General features: G+C 40.6%; 1 protein-coding gene across 2 annotated transcripts in view; it reads right to left on the reverse strand.

Annotated features, from left to right (window-relative positions):
- LOC149571623 (ARM repeat superfamily protein) overlaps positions 1–19584 on the reverse strand; it is an 82785-nt gene extending 63201 nt beyond the window's left edge. The window contains exon 1 of one of the 2 annotated variants that reach the window (XM_089813090.1): positions 19393–19584. In XM_089813090.1, coding sequence (XP_089669216.1) covers positions 19393–19464 — 72 coding nt within the window. In that variant the 5' untranslated portion in view covers positions 19465–19584. The remainder of the gene's footprint in view (positions 1–19392) is intronic. The other variant, XM_089813091.1, reaches the window with a different exon arrangement.
- Between the last annotated feature and the right edge of the window lie 257 nt (positions 19585–19841).

The following is a 19841-nucleotide window of genomic DNA, read 5'->3' on the forward strand; positions in this document are numbered from 1 at the left end:
TTTGAACTATGGTGTCACCGGTTGAGGCTGGGATTTATCATCAGTATCATATGGATCTATCAGTGGCTTTGTAACCCTATACTCTTGCCCTTCCGGATGAAACACATCAGACACATGGTGCTGTCACTTAGTTCCAGCAACAGCAAAACAAAATAAAACATTATTCTTTTCAGAACTGTCGTGCAGGAGCCTTTTTTATTATCAAGTTCATTATGTGAAGGGCATGAGCTTCAGTTTTGGGATTGTTTTTAGTTCGAGCATTCAAGACTCTTTCAACACACTTGAACAGAATTATATTCTGCTGTGGGACAGTATTGTACTGTCTCAAAATGTATTGACTGGAGGAGATTAGTATGTATGCTTGATTTGTCTAAGATCACGTCATCTTTTTGTTAGCCCTTTGTCAAACAGTAGTGTATTGGGAATGCATGATGTGCGGTTCATCATCTGAGTTTTGGTGGAGACCCCAGTACTTGAGGTATTGACGATTTTCATGTCTGATAAAAGATTCATATGTAATAACTGTGAAATATGCTACAGAATTAGTTCATACAGGATCTGTAAGCAATGACTTTTAGTGTATGAGTTATTCTCATTATTGTTTGCAAGTGTAAAATACTTGAAGACCTCTTATACTTTGTATCTGTATAGCTAAAGTGATCGACCTGTAAAAAGGGCTTATTGATTGACTAATAAGAGTCATCAATCATAAGCATGAGAATTCTGTAATTGTGTTGAGCATGCAATTAAGGATCTATATTTTGTGGGGCTAGGCTTTTCATCCTCAAGTGGATGGTTTTCCCAGGATAATATTTGTGCCCTTTGTTATTGTGATTTCATTGATTCACTAATAAGAGTCATCAATCATAAGCATGAGAATTCTGTAATTGTGTTGAGCATGCAATTAAGGATCTATATTTTGTGGGGCTAGGCTTTTCATCCTCAAGTGGATGGTTTTCCCAGGATAATATTTGTGCCCTTTGTTATTGTGATTTCAGTTTATTGCAATTGTTATTATTTGGTTCGAAAAATTAACAAGACAAACACCCAATACCATTTGAGAGCAGGGGGTTTGAAGAGGAGCAGAGAAAGCTACTATATCCATGACAAAGAGATGTTGGCCATTACACATTCCTTGGCCAAGTACAGATCATACTTAGTTGGGAACAGATTTGTGATGGAAAAGGATCATAATAGCATTAAATATTTCATGAATAAGGGCCTTAATAACAGACAACATAGGTGTGTAAATAAGTCACAAGCATATGTCTTTGACATTGGGTCTGCCAAAGGGAAGAAGAATGTTGCACTTATATTCTCTAATTGAGATATATGCTAATTGGAGGGAGTTGATTGAAGCAGAATATACTAAGGATCCCTGGGCAGCAAGAGTTGCAGAGGTCAGGGTGGGATCACAGATAAACTATGGTTAATGATTTGATCATCTACAAAAACAAAATCTTATTGGTTCCTTCTTCTCAAATGAAGGATAAGATATTGAAGACTTTCAATGATGCACCCATGGCTGCGTACCCAGGATTCTTCAAGACATACAGGCATATCCAGAAGAGGTTCACTTGAAAAGGGCTAAAGAATGAAATCCTTAAGTACATCAAGGAATGCCTTGTTTGCCAGCAGAATAAGAATGAGCACACCTAACAAGTTGGTTTACTTCAGCCTTTACCCATTCCCAACAAGAGGTGAGAACCGATCTCTATGGACTTAATTACAGGGCTACCGAAGGTTCAAGGGAAGAATTGAATTTATGTGGTGGTGGACAGGTTAACTGAGTTTGCACATTTCTTTGTTATCTTAGCCACCTATACAGCAACTCAGGTAGCAGAACTATTTTTTCAGGGAGATCTTAAGGTTGCATGGGATGACCAAGAACAGCATCAATGATAGGGATAGCAATTTCTTGAGCATCTTTTAGCAGGAGATTTTTAGGTTGAGTGGAACTGAGCTCACTCCCAGTACTAGCTACCACATACAGACTGATCAACAAACAAAGATTGTAAACAAATGGATGGAAGGGTGCCTTAGAAACAATGTTTCTGGACAATCAAAAGGCGTGGATTAAGTGGCTGCACCTTGGTGAGTATTGTTAAAATACCACTTATCATGTCTATCAGGATGTCACCCTTCCTGACCTGATTACTAGTTCATCAATCTGACTCAGATCTGAGGAAGGAGTGGCATGAAAACTACCTATCTTAGGTTGTTGTGGGTCTGGAAACCTTGGACAAGCATCAAACCATTCATTCACTGGAAAAAAGCGCCAGATTGAGACATCTGTAGAGGCATATTGAGGTCTGCACACAAAATTCCAGGTCAGGTCCCAAGTATAAGGAGTATAACAACTGACAATCACCCTAGAAGACACAGTGGTATTCATTTCACAACCTACATAAGAGTTATTCAATCTGGTCAGCAGCATTGAGGGTTTCATGCCTCATGTACTCAGAGTCAAATATGAAGGCGAACCCGGGTCTTTTTACATGACAGCACCAGAGAGTGTCCGCTCGCCCTCCAACAAGAGAGGACAGGTCAGAGTCTAAGGGTCTACTTTTTAGATCAGATAACTGGATATACCCTATTATTTGCAATTTCATCATCAGCCAAAGATACCATGTACTCATGACCACTCCTCATTTACTGTTTAAAATCAGATTTAATTATGTTATCTGTTGATTGTCTGTCAGTTGTGTGCATGCACCTCTGAGCTGTAACTTTCAAACTGTGTATTCATCAAAGTGAAGTGTACAGACAGAATAATGCTAACTCACTGTGAGCTGTTGTGTGCAGATCTAAGTTTTTTCTAAAGCATTGTGCTAAGATGGGTTAGTGAAGCAAAGAAAAACTCTAGAGACATAACAAAGTGTGTAGGGTGATGCACTTGGAGTGTCCATGAAACTACAATGCACAAAAAGAGGGATGAACAATTTCACTTTTTTACCTTCTCCATCTATATAGGAAAGGCAGGGATGTCAGTGATTTATTTATTTCACTTTAAAGTTAGTGAGGAGTATTCAGTATTTTTTTCAGATTTAGATTTTTAATGAGATGGAGATCAAAGGTTTGATAATTGAATACTGTGTATTTATTGCTCTTATTTCCAGTGTGATGTATATGTAGACCCTTGTAATCATAATCAGTAGTTCTCACAAAAATTATGAAGTTTAAATTTCCTAAAGTTTAATTTTCTGAGTTCAGAATCAGTTCACCAAAGTCTGAAAACTTAATAAAGACATTGTCAGTGACCGCTTTGAGGTATAGCACCAAAGAGACCATGTAATTGTCCACGTTGGAATGACCAAGTTAGATACTTGAATGTGAAAAGACCAACACATTTCATGGTGACAATCACAACATGTTCCATGCCTTATTGATCATTTTAAGAAAACATTATATGCATACTTTTACAATTTAAACTCAGCTGCAAAGACATACCAGGTGTCAAATGTTGACAGTTCAACACCTTTCAAGTTGTCAATTTCACATGTTCAATTCATTTCTCTTAAGTGTGTAGCTCAGAATTCCACTCAACACGACATCTTGTAACAACTAGAAGGTAAGAAGAATTATCTTCCTAATCAGTTGTTCTTCAATTTTGCAACAGACAAAAACCATAAAATTAGTCTGAGTTGGAGACAGGGGCTTCCACAGATCTGAGATTTGAAATCTCGGAGGGTTTAAGCACCCGAGTTTTGTAGCTCTTAAAATAGGCTTTTCAACCTTTGTATTTTGAAGCTCAACAGAGTGAGGCTCCAGATAGTAGGGGCAACAAAAACAAGGAATTGAGGTGACAGTCCAGTGAAACCCGGGGAGACGCACTCAGCCCAAAACCCAGGAGTACAGAATGGGGGGACATCCGTGGTGATGGTGCCTTGATTTTTGCAAATTTTGGAGCCTCCATTTTAGAGACTTAAGGTGGTATTATTGTTGATGTCAAAAGGTTTTCACAAGTATAAATAAAACTACAAGCGTTCATCAATGAACAAGACACTAAGTCAATTGAGGGAGCATTTGAAGACAATGATAAATATGTTGGATCAGTTATGATCAAGATATATACAAACAGCAATTTGGGGACGATGGTGTATAATAATGGATACATATCCTCTTAATTCACAAACATGGATTATATAGTTGATCAAAGAAAATGAGCAGATTCTCGATATAGTTTGAGAGAGGAGAAAAACTATTGGATATCTATTCCATAAGCAGCATTGCCAAGAACAGTTTATCGTTCAGTGATGAATTCTGATAAAAGGATAGTACCTGCAGCAGTTTGGAGGCTTCAAAGAATACCATGGAATGAGAATGATGAGATATAATAAACAAATTACCCTATTGATAATGAGGAAATAGCTTGGACAGTATGGATAAAAACAGGTTTAATATAATTTTTAGATTATATACAACAGCCATCTTTGTTGTCATTACTAGCCATAAAACAAATAAAAATAAATTGATGAATCAATGAGTATGTTGATGAGCAAGTTGGCTTTGAGCACTGGAGTTCATTTGGTTTGGATGCAAGACAGCTGTATATTTGTAAAGGTCCGATAATATTTATATGTCAGGATATAACTCCAAAATTGCCAAACATGCCTATGGACTGCGCTGAATAGAAGGGTACGCAATATTGGTTTGACATGTATAAGTGATAGCAATTATTTCCTTGTTTGGCATCAATGGTGTTTACTTGGTAGGGACTGTGTGAGCATGGACAATGGTATGGCGGAAAAAATCTGGAATCAGAGTTCAACTTGAATATCCTAATAAAATCTGAATCAAAAAATGGTGCCGTCAGATCTCTCAAAATAAACATACCGTCAGAGCTTGGAATATATAAAATTGCATACAACAGGTGCAATATTAGTAGAAATATATATTAAAGAAAAATTCTTCTTTGAAAAGAATTGCCAATATTATATCCTGTCTACGATGAAAAATCAAATGCAGCAATAATACAGGAAGCAATTCAAAGCAGTGATATATATGAAACAACAGAGTATGCATATGGTAGAAGTCCTGCGATAATTGTTAGCTATATCTATGGTTGAGGAATGTTTGAAGAACTTGATAATGCAAATAGAAATCACAGAAAGAAACAATGATTAACAGTCCATCACGAATCCATGTAAGTAGCGCTTGAAGCAAAGCAGAGGAGTCATCAGGTGTGTGAGGATACCGTTAATTGTATCAAAAAAGCCATACATTAGCAACAGTGGTGTTTGGAGGCTACTATAATTATTTCAGAATCGCATGGACGGGCAATGAATCCAAACTCCAGCCTGATGGCAGTACGATGAGATACATGGTTCAAGCGATTTGATATAGAAGGCACAGTAACAAATGTTTGGTAGTGGATTGTCTAAGGTGTTTGGAGCGATCTTTAGTCTGTGATTATGATTCAGACAAATTTTATACAGCTGGTGAATACTTCGAGTTACCAAACCATGCGACACATCTAGGTTATCGATGGATTGGTTAACAGGTTCCACAGTGCTAAAACTTACTGCAAAACATGGAATTGTTTCCACATCACAAGGAGTTAATTCATTTGTTTTTAACAGTACTTACTACTCCTTTATGTTTGTTGCAGGTTCTCAAGCAGAAGAAGAAGCGACTAGAGATAAGAGCATGATTCAAAAAACTAGCAGACAGGAAAAGTGAGATCCAAATTCCAAATCAGAGACATTCTCATCAACACAAGTACCCATGGATCGAATATGTTCCCGAAGAGCGAATGGTGGAGTTCAATGATTTTCTCAGATAATTAGGTGTGTTGGATAACTAGTGGGCATCAGAGAAGAGTCATACCATGGGATTGAAAAGTTATTAAGTTAGAAACATCTCTGGAACATATGTCGCAGATATAACCAGTGAAAAGTGGATGAATTCTTTGGATAAAGCATTTAAAATGAATGTGTTCCCGTGCCATCCTCTTAGTCAGTATTTTGGAGTAATGTTGAATATTATTTGTAATAAGAATTAATCACTTCCGATTACAAAACAAAAGTGACTAGTTTTTAGTCATGGAGAGACACAATGGTTGGTTGGCTACCATATAACTATTTATTCATCTATAAATATAAGATGTACAACAAACAAAGGACACAATATACACACAATTCATATATACTTCAAAAAAAAATATTGCATACTATATACACACTCTAAGATATATTATTTTTTCATTGGCAAAGAACTGGATTATTGAACTAAGCCTGTGGATATTGTACCATTGAGTAAAATTTTATATGCGATCTTGGAATCGAATTGTAGTGAATCGATCATCAATAATGTGTGTCTTCATTGCATTTTCTTTTCTAGCGTAACCAATAAGAATATCTATTTTATTTATTTGCATAAAGCATTAGAGTTAGAAGATATTATTAAGGTTTGTCCTTTATAAGTATTTTTATTAATTCTATAAATAATTTAAATGTCAGCTAAGTGGATGAAATCATTCATAGCAATTTAAACTTGATTATCATAGATATAGTGAAATATTTAATTGTTTTTGTATCTGTGTCCGATTTGTCTCCATACCTTAGGAGTTAAAGTGCATTCTGATTTGATCCGTCGCGACTTGATTGCTAAATTGTTTATAGCTTAAGTGCATAGAACTTTATAAAGTTGTACGTTATAAGCTTATAATATTAACTCTATTTGCCCATTAAATTTTAGCATTGGTCTTTATATTACTCGTGATTCATAATCCATACGTTGACAATTATTTCATATCTTTCCTTTGAAGAATTAATATATTCATCTATTGCAATAATCCATAATAATTATTCTTTATTTAAAACACTCACATTTATATAATCATTTACTTTTGTCCTTAATTCATAATTTGCAAGTTTAAAGTTTTCTGTAATCCTTGCCATTTGGGAAAATTTCATTGCATTCACATTCTAACCTATCTTCTATAAGTATCTTGGACTTGAGTGATTTGTTCAGGATCAAGTGCACCTGCCTTGGCCTTACAAAGCCAGAAGTGCAAAAGATCAAATTGATTGATCTTGTCAAGTTGGCCATAACCGGTTGGATATTCGAGCATCAAGTTGGCAAGACTCGTAGGATTCCAATCTGTGGTTTTGAGAACCAACAATCGGCGACTCTACTGGGGAGAGTTGCTCGCAATTCCTATTGTGAAGATACCCAGAGTTTCAAATTTGGTACACCAAAATCAAAAAGCAGTTGTATCAGTTTGTGCGGAAGCTCTCTACTAGAAGTAAGAACCCGGAAAATTAACACAATCAATACATTCCTCAAAAAAGGTGGCAACTCTATTCAATAAAGACTTCAATTCGTAGCTCTACTTAGGGAGAATACTCAGAAGGAGATGGTGGATAGTTTTCTCAAGTGAATCGATCATCAGTAATGAGTGTCTTCATTGTATTTTCTTTTCTAGCATAACCAGCAAGATTATTATTTATTTATTTGCATAAAGCATTAGAGTCAGAAGATATTATTAAGTTTTGTCCTTTATAAGTGTTTTTTTTTTAATTCTATAAATAATTTAAACGTCAGATAAGTGGACGGGATCATTTATAGCAACTCGTTTATCATAGATATCGTGAAATATTCAGTTGTTTCCATATCTATGTTTGGTTTGTCTACATACCTTAGGAGTTAAAGTGCATTATGGACTAGTTTAAAATTGCGTATATATATTTGATCAATCACGTCTTGATTACTAAATTGTTTATAGTTTAATTGCATAGAACTTTATAAAGTTGTACATTATAAGCTTATAATATTGACTCTATTTGCCCATTAAATTTTAGCATTGGTCTTTATATTACTCGTGATTCGTAATCCATACGCTGGCAATTATTTCATATCTTTCCTTTAAAGAATTATCATATTCATCTATTGCAATAATCCATAATAATTATTCTTTATTTAGAACATTCTCGCATTTATATAATCATTTACTTTTGTTCTTAATTCGTAATTTGCAAGTTTAAAGTTTTCTATAATCCTTGCCATTTGGGAAACTCTCATTGCATTCACATTCTAACCAATCTACTATAAATATCTTGGACTTAAGCGATTTGTTTAGGATCAAGTACAGTTGCCTTGGCCTTGCAGAGCCAGAAGTGCAAAAGATCAAACTGATTGATCTTGTCAAGTTGGCCATAACCGGTTGGATATCCTAGCATCAAGTTGGCAAGACTCGTATCTAATGTTTTGGGAACCAACACCTGGGATAGGCACTTGGAGTACCCAAATACCCCCATCGCTGCCCAAGCATCACCATATCGAAGTTATACCCTCCGCCACACCACTTTGATGCTTGGGGGCTCCTAGACATCCCCAAACTCCCAGGGGACACCAGAGGGACTCCCAAGCATCAATCACAGTTCATATCATGCTACTCATTGTAATCATCTTTGTGATATTTGAATCTTAGATAGAGCTAATATAAATGAAAATGTTATTTTCTAATAATTTGATTTTTTATTTTTTAATGTTACTATAGTATTGAGTAAGTTACTATGTTAGATGTTCAATGGTTCTAGTTAGTGTTGCAATTTGCTATGTTCAACTATTTTAAGAATCAATTTGGTATGTTAAACTGAAACATCATTCCATAACTAGAATTTCAAGTTTTATATGTATAGTATGTAGCACCCCTCCTATGCGGGGACGTCCCCAGGATGGGTACTTGGAGTACCCAAGTACCCCCACTGCTGCCCAAGCGTCACCGTACTGCAGCCACACCCGCCACCACACCACTTTGGTGCTTGGGGGCTTCTACGCACCCCCTGAATCCGTAGGGACACCGAGGGGACTCTCCAGGGACTCCCAAGTATCGAACATGATTAATATCATGCTACTCACTATAATCATCTTTGTGATATTTGTATCTTTGAAAGAGCTAATATATTGAAATGATTTCTGGGGAAGATTGTGTGAGAGTTTTTTCATCAACGTTTCGGATCATACTGTATGATCCATCATCAGGATGCCACTGAGTCACTGAGAGCAAAAAAATGGAGTGCAGATCTAGGAGAGGTGATAAAAAGAGGATGGAGAGGAGGGAATGGGCACGGAAACCGAGGAGGCACGGATGACGGAGTGGGAGAGAAGACAAAAGAAGAAAATGTAAGGAAGAAAGGATGAGAAATGAAAATGATGAGGAAACAAGAAGAATATAAAAACGAGAATAAGTGAATGAATATGTGTAAACAAAAATTCAAAAACAGAAACCAAGGACAAGCAATCAATAAATTAAAGTAATAAATATCAAAAAATAATTAAAAACCTGAGCCAGTAACCACGCAAAAACCAAGAAACAAAAAATTATATAAATATCAACGGGGATAAATGAGCAACTATACGAAAAAATCTATGAGAATATATGTAAAACAATAAATAAATATGAAAGAAAGTCTAAAAGAATGAATAAATCAAGGAGAATAAATTCGTATAGATATATATACGAATATATATCTATATGAATGAAAATGTCAATAAGAATATATATATATATATATATATATATATATATATATATATATATATATATATATATATATATATATATATATATATATATATAAAAGCCAAAAATACCAAAAAATAAAATAAAGGAAACAAAAATAAAAATAAAATAAAGAAAATAAAAATAAAAATAAAGATGAGAGATTACGAAGAAAAAAGAAAAAAGGAAAGAGAAAAGAATCCAAAAACTAAAAAATAATAAACGTGAAGGAATACACACATCAATAACTAGAAAGAAAAGTACAGATCGCAGCAAGACCGAGGGTGATGAAGATGGAGTGAGAGGGAGGAGGGGGGGGGGGAAGAGAGCGCAAGAGTGGAGGAGACGAGGACAAGCATCAGAGCTGGAAAGCGAGGGGGAAGGGGGAGAGACAGAGGGGAGCAACGGAGAGCCAGGAAAGAGAAAAGAGGATGAAAAAGTGGGAGGGGGGAAGCCCGAGCTAGGAGGGAAGAACGCGAGGCGAAAGAGGGGGGAGGGAGGACAACAGAGGATGCCAAGAGGTGCTCAGGTTCCAGCCGTCATCGCGGTTGAGGTTGGCCGGGTTGTTGAAGATTTCAACAGCCTCTTTGAGTTTCCTCTTGAAGAAGTTGTCTTCCTTGCACACGACAAGAGCGTTTTCTAAGGAGACATGATGCTTAGTGGTGGCGGAGTGTTCTGCCAAGGCAGATTTGGCCACTCGTTCATGCCTAATGTCAGCAGCATGTTCTTTGATCCTCGTGTGGAAAGAGCGACCAGTTTCACCTATATAAGGAGTGCCACATGAGCACTGGATCTTATAGACGCCCGATTCCAAGAAGACATCCCTGGGGTCTTTAAGCGAGGGGATGCAATTTTTTAAGGTGGTCAAGGGTCTGAAAGCCACCCGCACACCCTGCTTGGTAAGAATTTTGGCGATCTTGTGAGAGATGCCGGCAACGAAAGGAAGAGAGACAAAAGAAGGGGGGTCTGGGGGAGAGGAGGAAGGGAGCGCGGAGGCGTGCGAGAAAGACCTAGCGAGCTTGAAAGCCCGAGAGATTTGTTTGTGCGAGTAGCCATTCCAAAGGAAGACTTGGCGGAGGTGGGAAAGCTCAAGGTCTAAGTTGTCCACATCGCAAATGCGGAAGGCTCTCAAGGCAAGGGTTTTGATAATGCCCACTTTTTGGCTAGGGTGGTGATGCGAAGCAGCATGAAGATAGCGGTCGGTATGAGTGGCTTTGCGGAAGACCTTGCGACCTAAGGAACCATCAGGTTTCCTGATGATCAAGATGTCAAGAAAAGGTAAGCACTTGGCAGATTCAACCTCTTTGGTAAAAGAAATGCAAGAAGCCACATTGTTGAGATGCGTATGAAACTCTTCAAGCTTTTCAAGGCCATGGGGCCAACAGACGTTGGTGTCATCAACATAACGTTTCCACCATTTAGGCTTGAGAGGGGAAGAACGTAGGGCAATGTCTTCGAAATGTTCCATATAGAGGTTGGCGACAAGAGGAGAGAGGGGCGAGCCCATGGCTACACCATTCACTTGTTCGTAGATAACCCCTTGGAAAGAGAAGAAAGTGGATCGAAGACATAACTCTACTAAGGAGGCAACCTCAGAATTGACCTTGCGCTTGATGATGTCAATAGCATCGGTGATGGGGACTTTGGTGAAGAGGGAAACAACATCAAAGCTGACCAAGATATCCCTATCATCGCACGAGGCATCACGGATAAAATCAACAAAGTGTTGCGAGTCCTTGACAAATGAGTCAACATTACCGACATGAGGGGATAAGAGCTTAGCCAAGAAGGAGGCAAGCTTGTATGTAGGGGATCCCATAGTATCCACAATGGGCCTTAGAGGAATATTGGTTTTATGGATCTTAGGGATGCCATAGATACGAGGAGTAAGCTCTTTGGAGGGCAAGAGACGCCTCTTGGTGGCATCGTCAAACGAGGAGTTGGCAATGGCCAATCTGACCTTCTTCAAGATTTTGCTGCACGGGTTGCGGTGAACAACCCTATAGCTATCAGGGTCTGAGAGAAGGTCATACATCTTGGAAATATAGTCTGATTTATCCAAGATAACCGTGGCATTGCCTTTATCCGCCCTAGAGATAACTAGGTCATGATTGCGAAGAAGGTGTTGGAAGGCAAGAGACTCAGAGCGGGGGATATTACACTTGGGAGGTTTGGCACGCCTTAAAGCAACAGCACAATCTTGCCTGACGATCTCGGCGATAGCGGAGGGGAGGGAAAGAGCGGCATTCTCCACTTCAACAAGAAAATCGATGTGAGGAATGGAGCGGGGAGAGATAGAGAAATTGAGGCCTCTGCTGAGAAACTTAAAAGCGAGGGGGTCCAAAGGAGCATGGGAAAGGTTGACCACAAGTTTGGATTCCCAGTGTAACACTGGTGAAGCGTTGGGAGTGGAGGGGATGAGGCTAGGAAGCGGAGAACGAGGCGGAGAGGGAGGGGAACCAGAGTGAAGGACAAGCTTGGACGATGAATGAAGGGAAGGAGGGGCAGCACTCGGACTGAGAGAAAGAGGGCCAGGAGAGGAAGCCCGAGGTTTGGTGAGGCGAGGCGAGAAAGATGGGGTGCGTAAATGAGGAGAGCAAGGGACGCACGGAGAGGAGGCAACATGAGAGGAGTGATGGGACGCAAGGTCAGAGTGGTTGGTGAGCGGAGGAATTGTTGAAAAGATGTCAACCATGGGTGAAAGCTTATGGGTGGGTGGAGAAAGCGCGTCTAAGTCAGGACCAGACGACTGGTGAACAGTTGAGTTCATTGAATGGAGGCAGAAAGAAAAACGAGGAGGAGAAGACAGCAACGTACCTGGCACCAAGAAAGAGCCGTTGGGCGTGAGCGTACCATGCACCAGAGAGGAGCCGTTTGGCTGAGGCGAGCTAGGCACCATGGATGAGTAGCTGGAATGAAGCGAACTCTGCACCTTGGATGAGCCGCGGGGCGAGGATCGCCGCTGGAACGGAGAGCACGGCGTGGGGTTGTGAAGACGAGCGTTGGGAACCTCGGGGTGGCTGGCAGCGCGGGAGAACGAAGGCGCACAGTTTCTGCATGATGCGTGAGGGGAGGAGATCTGGCGCCTGGAGGCCTTAGGAGGAAGCGACGAAGAGGGAGCAGTCGCTGCCGTGTGAGAGGATGAAGCTATGAAACGAGGTGGTGGGGGGAGTGGCTGGGAGGGCGCAGGAAGAGGAAAACGAGGGGAGGAGAGCTGGGAAGGTGGCAGAACGACGGGGCTGGAGATATGGTCAAGCGGTGGGGGAAGAGAATGAAAGAAGGAGCGGGGGACAGAGCCGAGGGAGGAGGATGAGGGACACAGCCTCGAGGAGATGGAAGGAAGAGGAGGGGTCGGAGGGGGAACAGAAAGAGGGTCAGCTGAGAGGGCGGGTGATGGAACGAAGAGCGAAGGACTGAAACCTTGCTGTTTCCTGAGGAGTCTGTAGAATTTCCTTTTTTGCCTTCTGATACATTCCTCTGTTCGGCCCACAGCTTTGGCATGAGAGGCGATGTCCAAGCGAATCCACAGGTCCGGTCTAAGCGACGAAGAGAGCTCCAAGTGAAGAAAGAAAAGCTGACAATTAAGGCTGTTAATTGATCTCCTAGTAGATTGGATGATGGCTCTGAGGAGGGAAGAGGCTGCTCGGTAGAAAATGTGTCTGGTGTGAACACTCCAAAGGTGGTGCGAGATTTTGACGAAGGAAGGAAGGAGCTGCGAGTCTCTGCACCGTTTTAAGAAGGCAAGATCTGCAATCCTCTTTGAGAGCATGGTTCTCAGAAACTCAAATTTCTTAGATTTCACTGATAATTCCCTCCCATGAAGGGTATCAATCAAAGCAAACAGATTTCCACAATCCATGAATATTGAAATGATTTCTGGGGAAGATTGTGTGAGAGTTTTTTCATCAAAAAACTCTCACACAATCTTCCCCAGAAATCATTTCAATATTCATGGATTGTGGAAATCTGTTTGCTTTGATTGATACCCTTCATGGGAGGGAATTATCAGTGAAATCTAAGAAATTTGAGTTTCTGAGAACCATGCTCTCAAAGAGGATTGCAGATCTTGCCTTCTTAAAACGGTGCAGAGACTCGCAGCTCCTTCCTTCCTTCGTCAAAATCTCGCACCACCTTTGGAGTGTTCACACCAGACACATTTTCTACCGAGCAGCCTCTTCCCTCCTCAGAGCCATCATCCAATCTACTAGGAGATCAATTAACAGCCTTAATTGTCAGCTTTTCTTTCTTCACTTGGAGCTCTCTTCGTCGCTTAGACCGGACCTGTGGATTCGCTTGGACATCGCCTCTCATGCCAAAGCTGTGGGCCGAACAGAGGAATGTATCAGAAGGCAAAAAAGGAAATTCTACAGACTCCTCAGGAAACAGCAAGGTTTCAGTCCTTCGCTCTTCGTTCCATCACCCGCCCTCTCAGCTGACCCTCTTTCTGTTCCCCCTCCGACCCCTCCTCTTCCTTCCATCTCCTCGAGGCTGTGTCCCTCATCCTCCTCCCTCGGCTCTGTCCCCCGCTCCTTCTTTCATTCTCTTCCCCCACCGCTTGACCATATCTCCAGCCCCGTCGTTCTGCCACCTTCCCAGCTCTCCTCCCCTCGTTTTCCTCTTCCTGCGCCCTCCCAGCCACTCCCCCCACCACCTCGTTTCATAGCTTCATCCTCTCACACGGCAGCGACTGCTCCCTCTTCGTCGCTTCCTCCTAAGGCCTCCAGGCGCCAGATCTCCTCCCCTCACGCATCATGCAGAAACTGTGCGCCTTCGTTCTCCCGCGCTGCCAGCCACCCCGAGGTTCCCAACGCTCGTCTTCACAACCCCACGCCGTGCTCTCCGTTCCAGCGGCGATCCTCGCCCCGCGGCTCATCCAAGGTGCAGAGTTCGCTTCATTCCAGCTACTCATCCATGGTGCCTAGCTCGCCTCAGCCAAACGGCTCCTCTCTGGTGCATGGTACGCTCACGCCCAACGGCTCTTTCTTGGTGCCAGGTACGTTGCTGTCTTCTCCTCCTCGTTTTTCTTTCTGCCTCCATTCAATGAACTCAACTGTTCACCAGTCGTCTGGTCCTGACTTAGACGCGCTTTCTCCACCCACCCATAAGCTTTCACCCATGGTTGACATCTTTTCAACAATTCCTCCGCTCACCAACCACTCTGACCTTGCGTCCCATCACTCCTCTCATGTTGCCTCCTCTCCGTGCGTCCCTTGCTCTCCTCATTTACGCACCCCATCTTTCTCGCCTCGCCTCACCAAACCTCGGGCTTCCTCTCCTGGCCCTCTTTCTCTCAGTCCGAGTGCTGCCCCTCCTTCCCTTCATTCATCGTCCAAGCTTGTCCTTCACTCTGGTTCCCCTCCCTCTCCGCCTCGTTCTCCGCTTCCTAGCCTCATCCCCTCCACTCCCAACGCTTCACCAGTGTTACACTGGGAATCCAAACTTGTGGTCAACCTTTCCCATGCTCCTTTGGACCCCCTCGCTTTTAAGTTTCTCAGCAGAGGCCTCAATTTCTCTATCTCTCCCCGCTCCATTCCTCACATCGATTTTCTTGTTGAAGTGGAGAATGCCGCTCTTTCCCTCCCCTCCGCTATCGCCGAGATCGTCAGGCAAGATTGTGCTGTTGCTTTAAGGCGTGCCAAACCTCCCAAGTGTAATATCCCCCGCTCTGAGTCTCTTGCCTTCCAACACCTTCTTCGCAATCATGACCTAGTTATCTCTAGGGCGGATAAAGGCAATGCCACGGTTATCTTGGATAAATCAGACTATATTTCCAAGATGTATGACCTTCTCTCAGACCCTGATAGCTATAGGGTTGTTCACCGCAACCCGTGCAGCAAAATCTTGAAGAAGGTCAGATTGGCCATTGCCAACTCCTCGTTTGACGATGCCACCAAGAGGCGTCTCTTGCCCTCCAAAGAGCTTACTCCTCGTATCTATGGCATCCCTAAGATCCATAAAACCAATATTCCTCTAAGGCCCATTGTGGATACTATGGGATCCCCTACATACAAGCTTGCCTCCTTCTTGGCTAAGCTCTTATCCCCTCATGTCGGTAATGTTGACTCATTTGTCAAGGACTCGCAACACTTTGTTGATTTTATCCGTGATGCCTCGTGCGATGATAGGGATATCTTGGTCAGCTTTGATGTTGTTTCCCTCTTCACCAAAGTCCCCATCACCGATGCTATTGACATCATCAAGCGCAAGGTCAATTCTGAGGTTGCCTCCTTAGTAGAGTTATGTCTTCGATCCACTTTCTTCTCTTTCCAAGGGGTTATCTACGAACAAGTGAATGGTGTAGCCATGGGCTCGCCCCTCTCTCCTCTTGTCGCCAACCTCTATATGGAACATTTCGAAGACATTGCCCTACGTTCTTCCCCTCTCAAGCCTAAATGGTGGAAACGTTATGTTGATGACACCAACGTCTGTTGGCCCCATGGCCTTGAAAAGCTTGAAGAGTTTCATACGCATCTCAACAATGTGGCTTCTTGCATTTCTTTTACCAAAGAGGTTGAATCTGCCAAGTGCTTACCTTTTCTTGACATCTTGATCATCAGGAAACCTGATGGTTCCTTAGGTCGCAAGGTCTTCCGCAAAGCCACTCATACCGACCGCTATCTTCATGCTGCTTCGCATCACCACCCTAGCCAAAAAGTGGGCATTATCAAAACCCTTGCCTTGAGAGCCTTCCGCATTTGCGATGTGGACAACTTAGACCTTGAGCTTTCCCACCTCCGCCAAGTCTTCCTTTGGAATGGCTACTCGCACAAACAAATCTCTCGGGCTTTCAAGCTCGCTAGGTCTTTCTCGCACGCCTCCGCGCTCCCTTCCTCCTCTCCCCCAGACCCCCCTTCTTTTGTCTCTCTTCCTTTCGTTGCCGGCATCTCTCACAAGATCGCCAAAATTCTTACCAAGCAGGGTGTGCGGGTGGCTTTCAGACCCTTGACCACCTTAAAAAATTGCATCCCCTCGCTTAAAGACCCCAGGGATGTCTTCTTGGAATCGGGCGTCTATAAGATCCAGTGCTCATGTGGCACTCCTTATATAGGTGAAACTGGTCGCTCTTTCCACACGAGGATCAAAGAACATGCTGCTGACATTAGGCATGAACGAGTGGCCAAATCTGCCTTGGCAGAACACTCCGCCACCACTAAGCATCATGTCTCCTTAGAAAACGCTCTTGTCGTGTGCAAGGAAGACAACTTCTTCAAGAGGAAACTCAAAGAGGCTGTTGAAATCTTCAACAACCCGGCCAACCTCAACCGCGATGACGGCTGGAACCTGAGCACCTCTTGGCATCCTCTGTTGTCCTCCCTCCCCCCTCTTTCGCCTCGCGTTCTTCCCTCCTAGCTCGGGCTTCCCCCCTCCCACTTTTTCATCCTCTTTTCTCTTTCCTGGCTCTCCGTTGCTCCCCTCTGTCTCTCCCCCTTCCCCCTCGCTTTCCAGCTCTGATGCTTGTCCTCGTCTCCTCCACTCTTGCGCTCTCTTCCCCCCCCCCCTCCTCCCTCTCACTCCATCTTCATCACCCTCGGTCTTGCTGCGATCTGTACTTTTCTTTCTAGTTATTGATGTGTGTATTCCTTCACGTTTATTATTTTTTAGTTTTTGGATTCTTTTCTCTTTCCTTTTTTCTTTTTTCTTCGTAATCTCTCATCTTTATTTTTATTTTTATTTTCTTTATTTTATTTTTATTTTTGTTTCCTTTATTTTATTTTTTGGTATTTTTGGCTTTTATATATATATACATATATATATATATATATATATATATATATATATATATATATATATATATATATATATATATATATATATATATATATATATATATATTCTTATTGACATTTTCATTCATATAGATATATATTCGTATATATATCTATACGAATTTATTCTCCTTGATTTATTCATTCTTTTAGACTTTCTTTCATATTTATTTATTGTTTTACATATATTCTCATAGATTTTTTCGTATAGTTGCTCATTTATCCCCGTTGATATTTATATAATTTTTTGTTTCTTGGTTTTTGCGTGGTTACTGGCTCAGGTTTTTAATTATTTTTTGATATTTATTACTTTAATTTATTGATTGCTTGTCCTTGGTTTCTGTTTTTGAATTTTTGTTTACACATATTCATTCACTTATTCTCGTTTTTATATTCTTCTTGTTTCCTCATCATTTTCATTTCTCATCCTTTCTTCCTTACATTTTCTTCTTTTGTCTTCTCTCCCACTCCGTCATCCGTGCCTCCTCGGTTTCCGTGCCCATTCCCTCCTCTCCATCCTCTTTTTATCACCTCTCCTAGATCTGCACTCCATTTTTTTGCTCTCAGTGACTCAGTGGCATCCTGATGATGGATCATACAGTATGATCCGAAACGTTGATGAAAAAACTCTCACACAATCTTCCCCAGAAATCATTTCAATATTCATGGATTGTGGAAATCTGTTTGCTTTGAGAGCTAATATAAATTAAAATCCTATAGTAAAGAGCTAATAATTTGAATTTTGATTTGTGAATGTTACCATAGTATTGGGTATGTTACTACGTTGGATGTTCAATGGTTCTGGTTTGTGTTCCAATTTTACTATGTTCAAGTATTTCAAGAATCAATTTGATATGTTAAACTGAAACATCATTTCATAACTACCCCCCGCTGCCATCCCCAAATTGAGGCCCTTTTTTCCTGTCCTGACATTCGAGGCCCTTTCTTCCTATCCTGACATTCCCTCTCCCCCCCCTCCACCACCCCACCACGCCGATGTTACACTGAGTCACACAGATTGCAAGAGGAGTCACCAAAAGGTACAAAAGTCAAGCTAAATGTAGTAGAACACATTACAATTTGAGATTGAGGATGATGTGTGTGTGTGTACATGAACTCCTTAATTCCACGAAAGGATCATTTTTCAATTTACTCTATTAATATTATTCAGATAAGAAGTACAGCTATAACCCCCTTGAAATTCAGTCCTGCAACATCCACCAAATACTTCATTACATTGTTGATCATATTACTATAAAGCCCATTTCCATGATTCATATTACTTTAAATAAACACTAAATTTCATGAATGATCTAAACCAAATTTCTAAATTGAGCCCATTTCCATGACTCACATTACCTAAATGAAACATTAGATTTCATGAATGATCTAAACCAAATTTCTAATCAAAAAAGTCAAACTGAGGAGATATAATGTGGGAGATGTATTGTATTTTTGTTTTACAATATAATGTTAGGTTTCCTATTCACTTTGATTATAATTTAGGCTTCCAAAATTGTGATGCACTGTACCAGAGTTAAGTGTTTAGCATTGTTGGAATAAGTCAAAACTGAACCATTGTGTGTGTTGTATATGTGACAAAGAGTTTGAGTTGCAAACAAAGTCTAAAATAAATTTGTCCTCCTTGCAGTTAGCTGTCCAATTCTCAATTAGCTGTCAAATAGTTCTAGTTAGCTGTCAGTCATATGTAGTTTGATATAATTCATATTAGTTTATTGTCATGTATATTAGCATAATTATAGGACCTTGTTTAAGTTAAATGACTCTATATATTTATATTTTCTTAGAATATATTATAAGCTGCAAATTCCTTTTTTCTCTGTATTTACTTCCGTGGTGCAGCAGCTCTCTTTTTAATGAGAATTTGCTTGTTTAACTTATTACCACCTTTTAAATTTTGAATTTCTTTAACAATTTATCATACTTTTTCCAATTTCAAAACAGACCATCCATTTTAAAGCCTAAATTATTTTCCTTTCAAAATTACAGCACTTGAAACCCTAAGCAATCAGGAACCCTGTAAAGAACCCAGCGAAGCTAAATCTATAACAAATCCAACTTCAGAACATAGGACATGGTGGAAAATAAAATCGAAACCTGTAGGTACTGTTCCCTAGTAGTGCCATATCTGCCAGTCCGTTGCTTCTGTCTCTCATCATTAGTGAACATTCTCGCCGGACGCCTCAGTCTCCACGCCCAACAAAAGAGACTCCGGCCGTTCTGATGCTAACCCGTCTTCTATCGGGACCTTGAATATAATGTTCTGTCCCGTTGGTTTTTAATTCTCAACGAAAAAGCGATTACAACCCACCAAAACTTTAAAAAATCCCACTTGGGGGTCTAGTTTTATTAAATTTTAGGCATTAAATATATTTTAATTATTGACCTCCTAATTTAAAATAATTATAATAATAGCAACAATCTTTTAAAATTCAAAAATTAATCAACTATACATTAAATTTAAAATTTAAATGATTATTTTATTATTTTATTTATAATAATTTTAATTAATAGTTTTTGAAATATAAAGCGACCAAAAACAAGGG

Source organism: Cupressus sempervirens, chromosome 2 (assembly GCF_028749045.1).
Source record: "Cupressus sempervirens isolate cs-2001-9-10 chromosome 2, ASM2874904v1, whole genome shotgun sequence".
In the NCBI taxonomy this organism is placed as follows: Eukaryota; Viridiplantae; Streptophyta; class Pinopsida; order Cupressales; family Cupressaceae; genus Cupressus; species Cupressus sempervirens.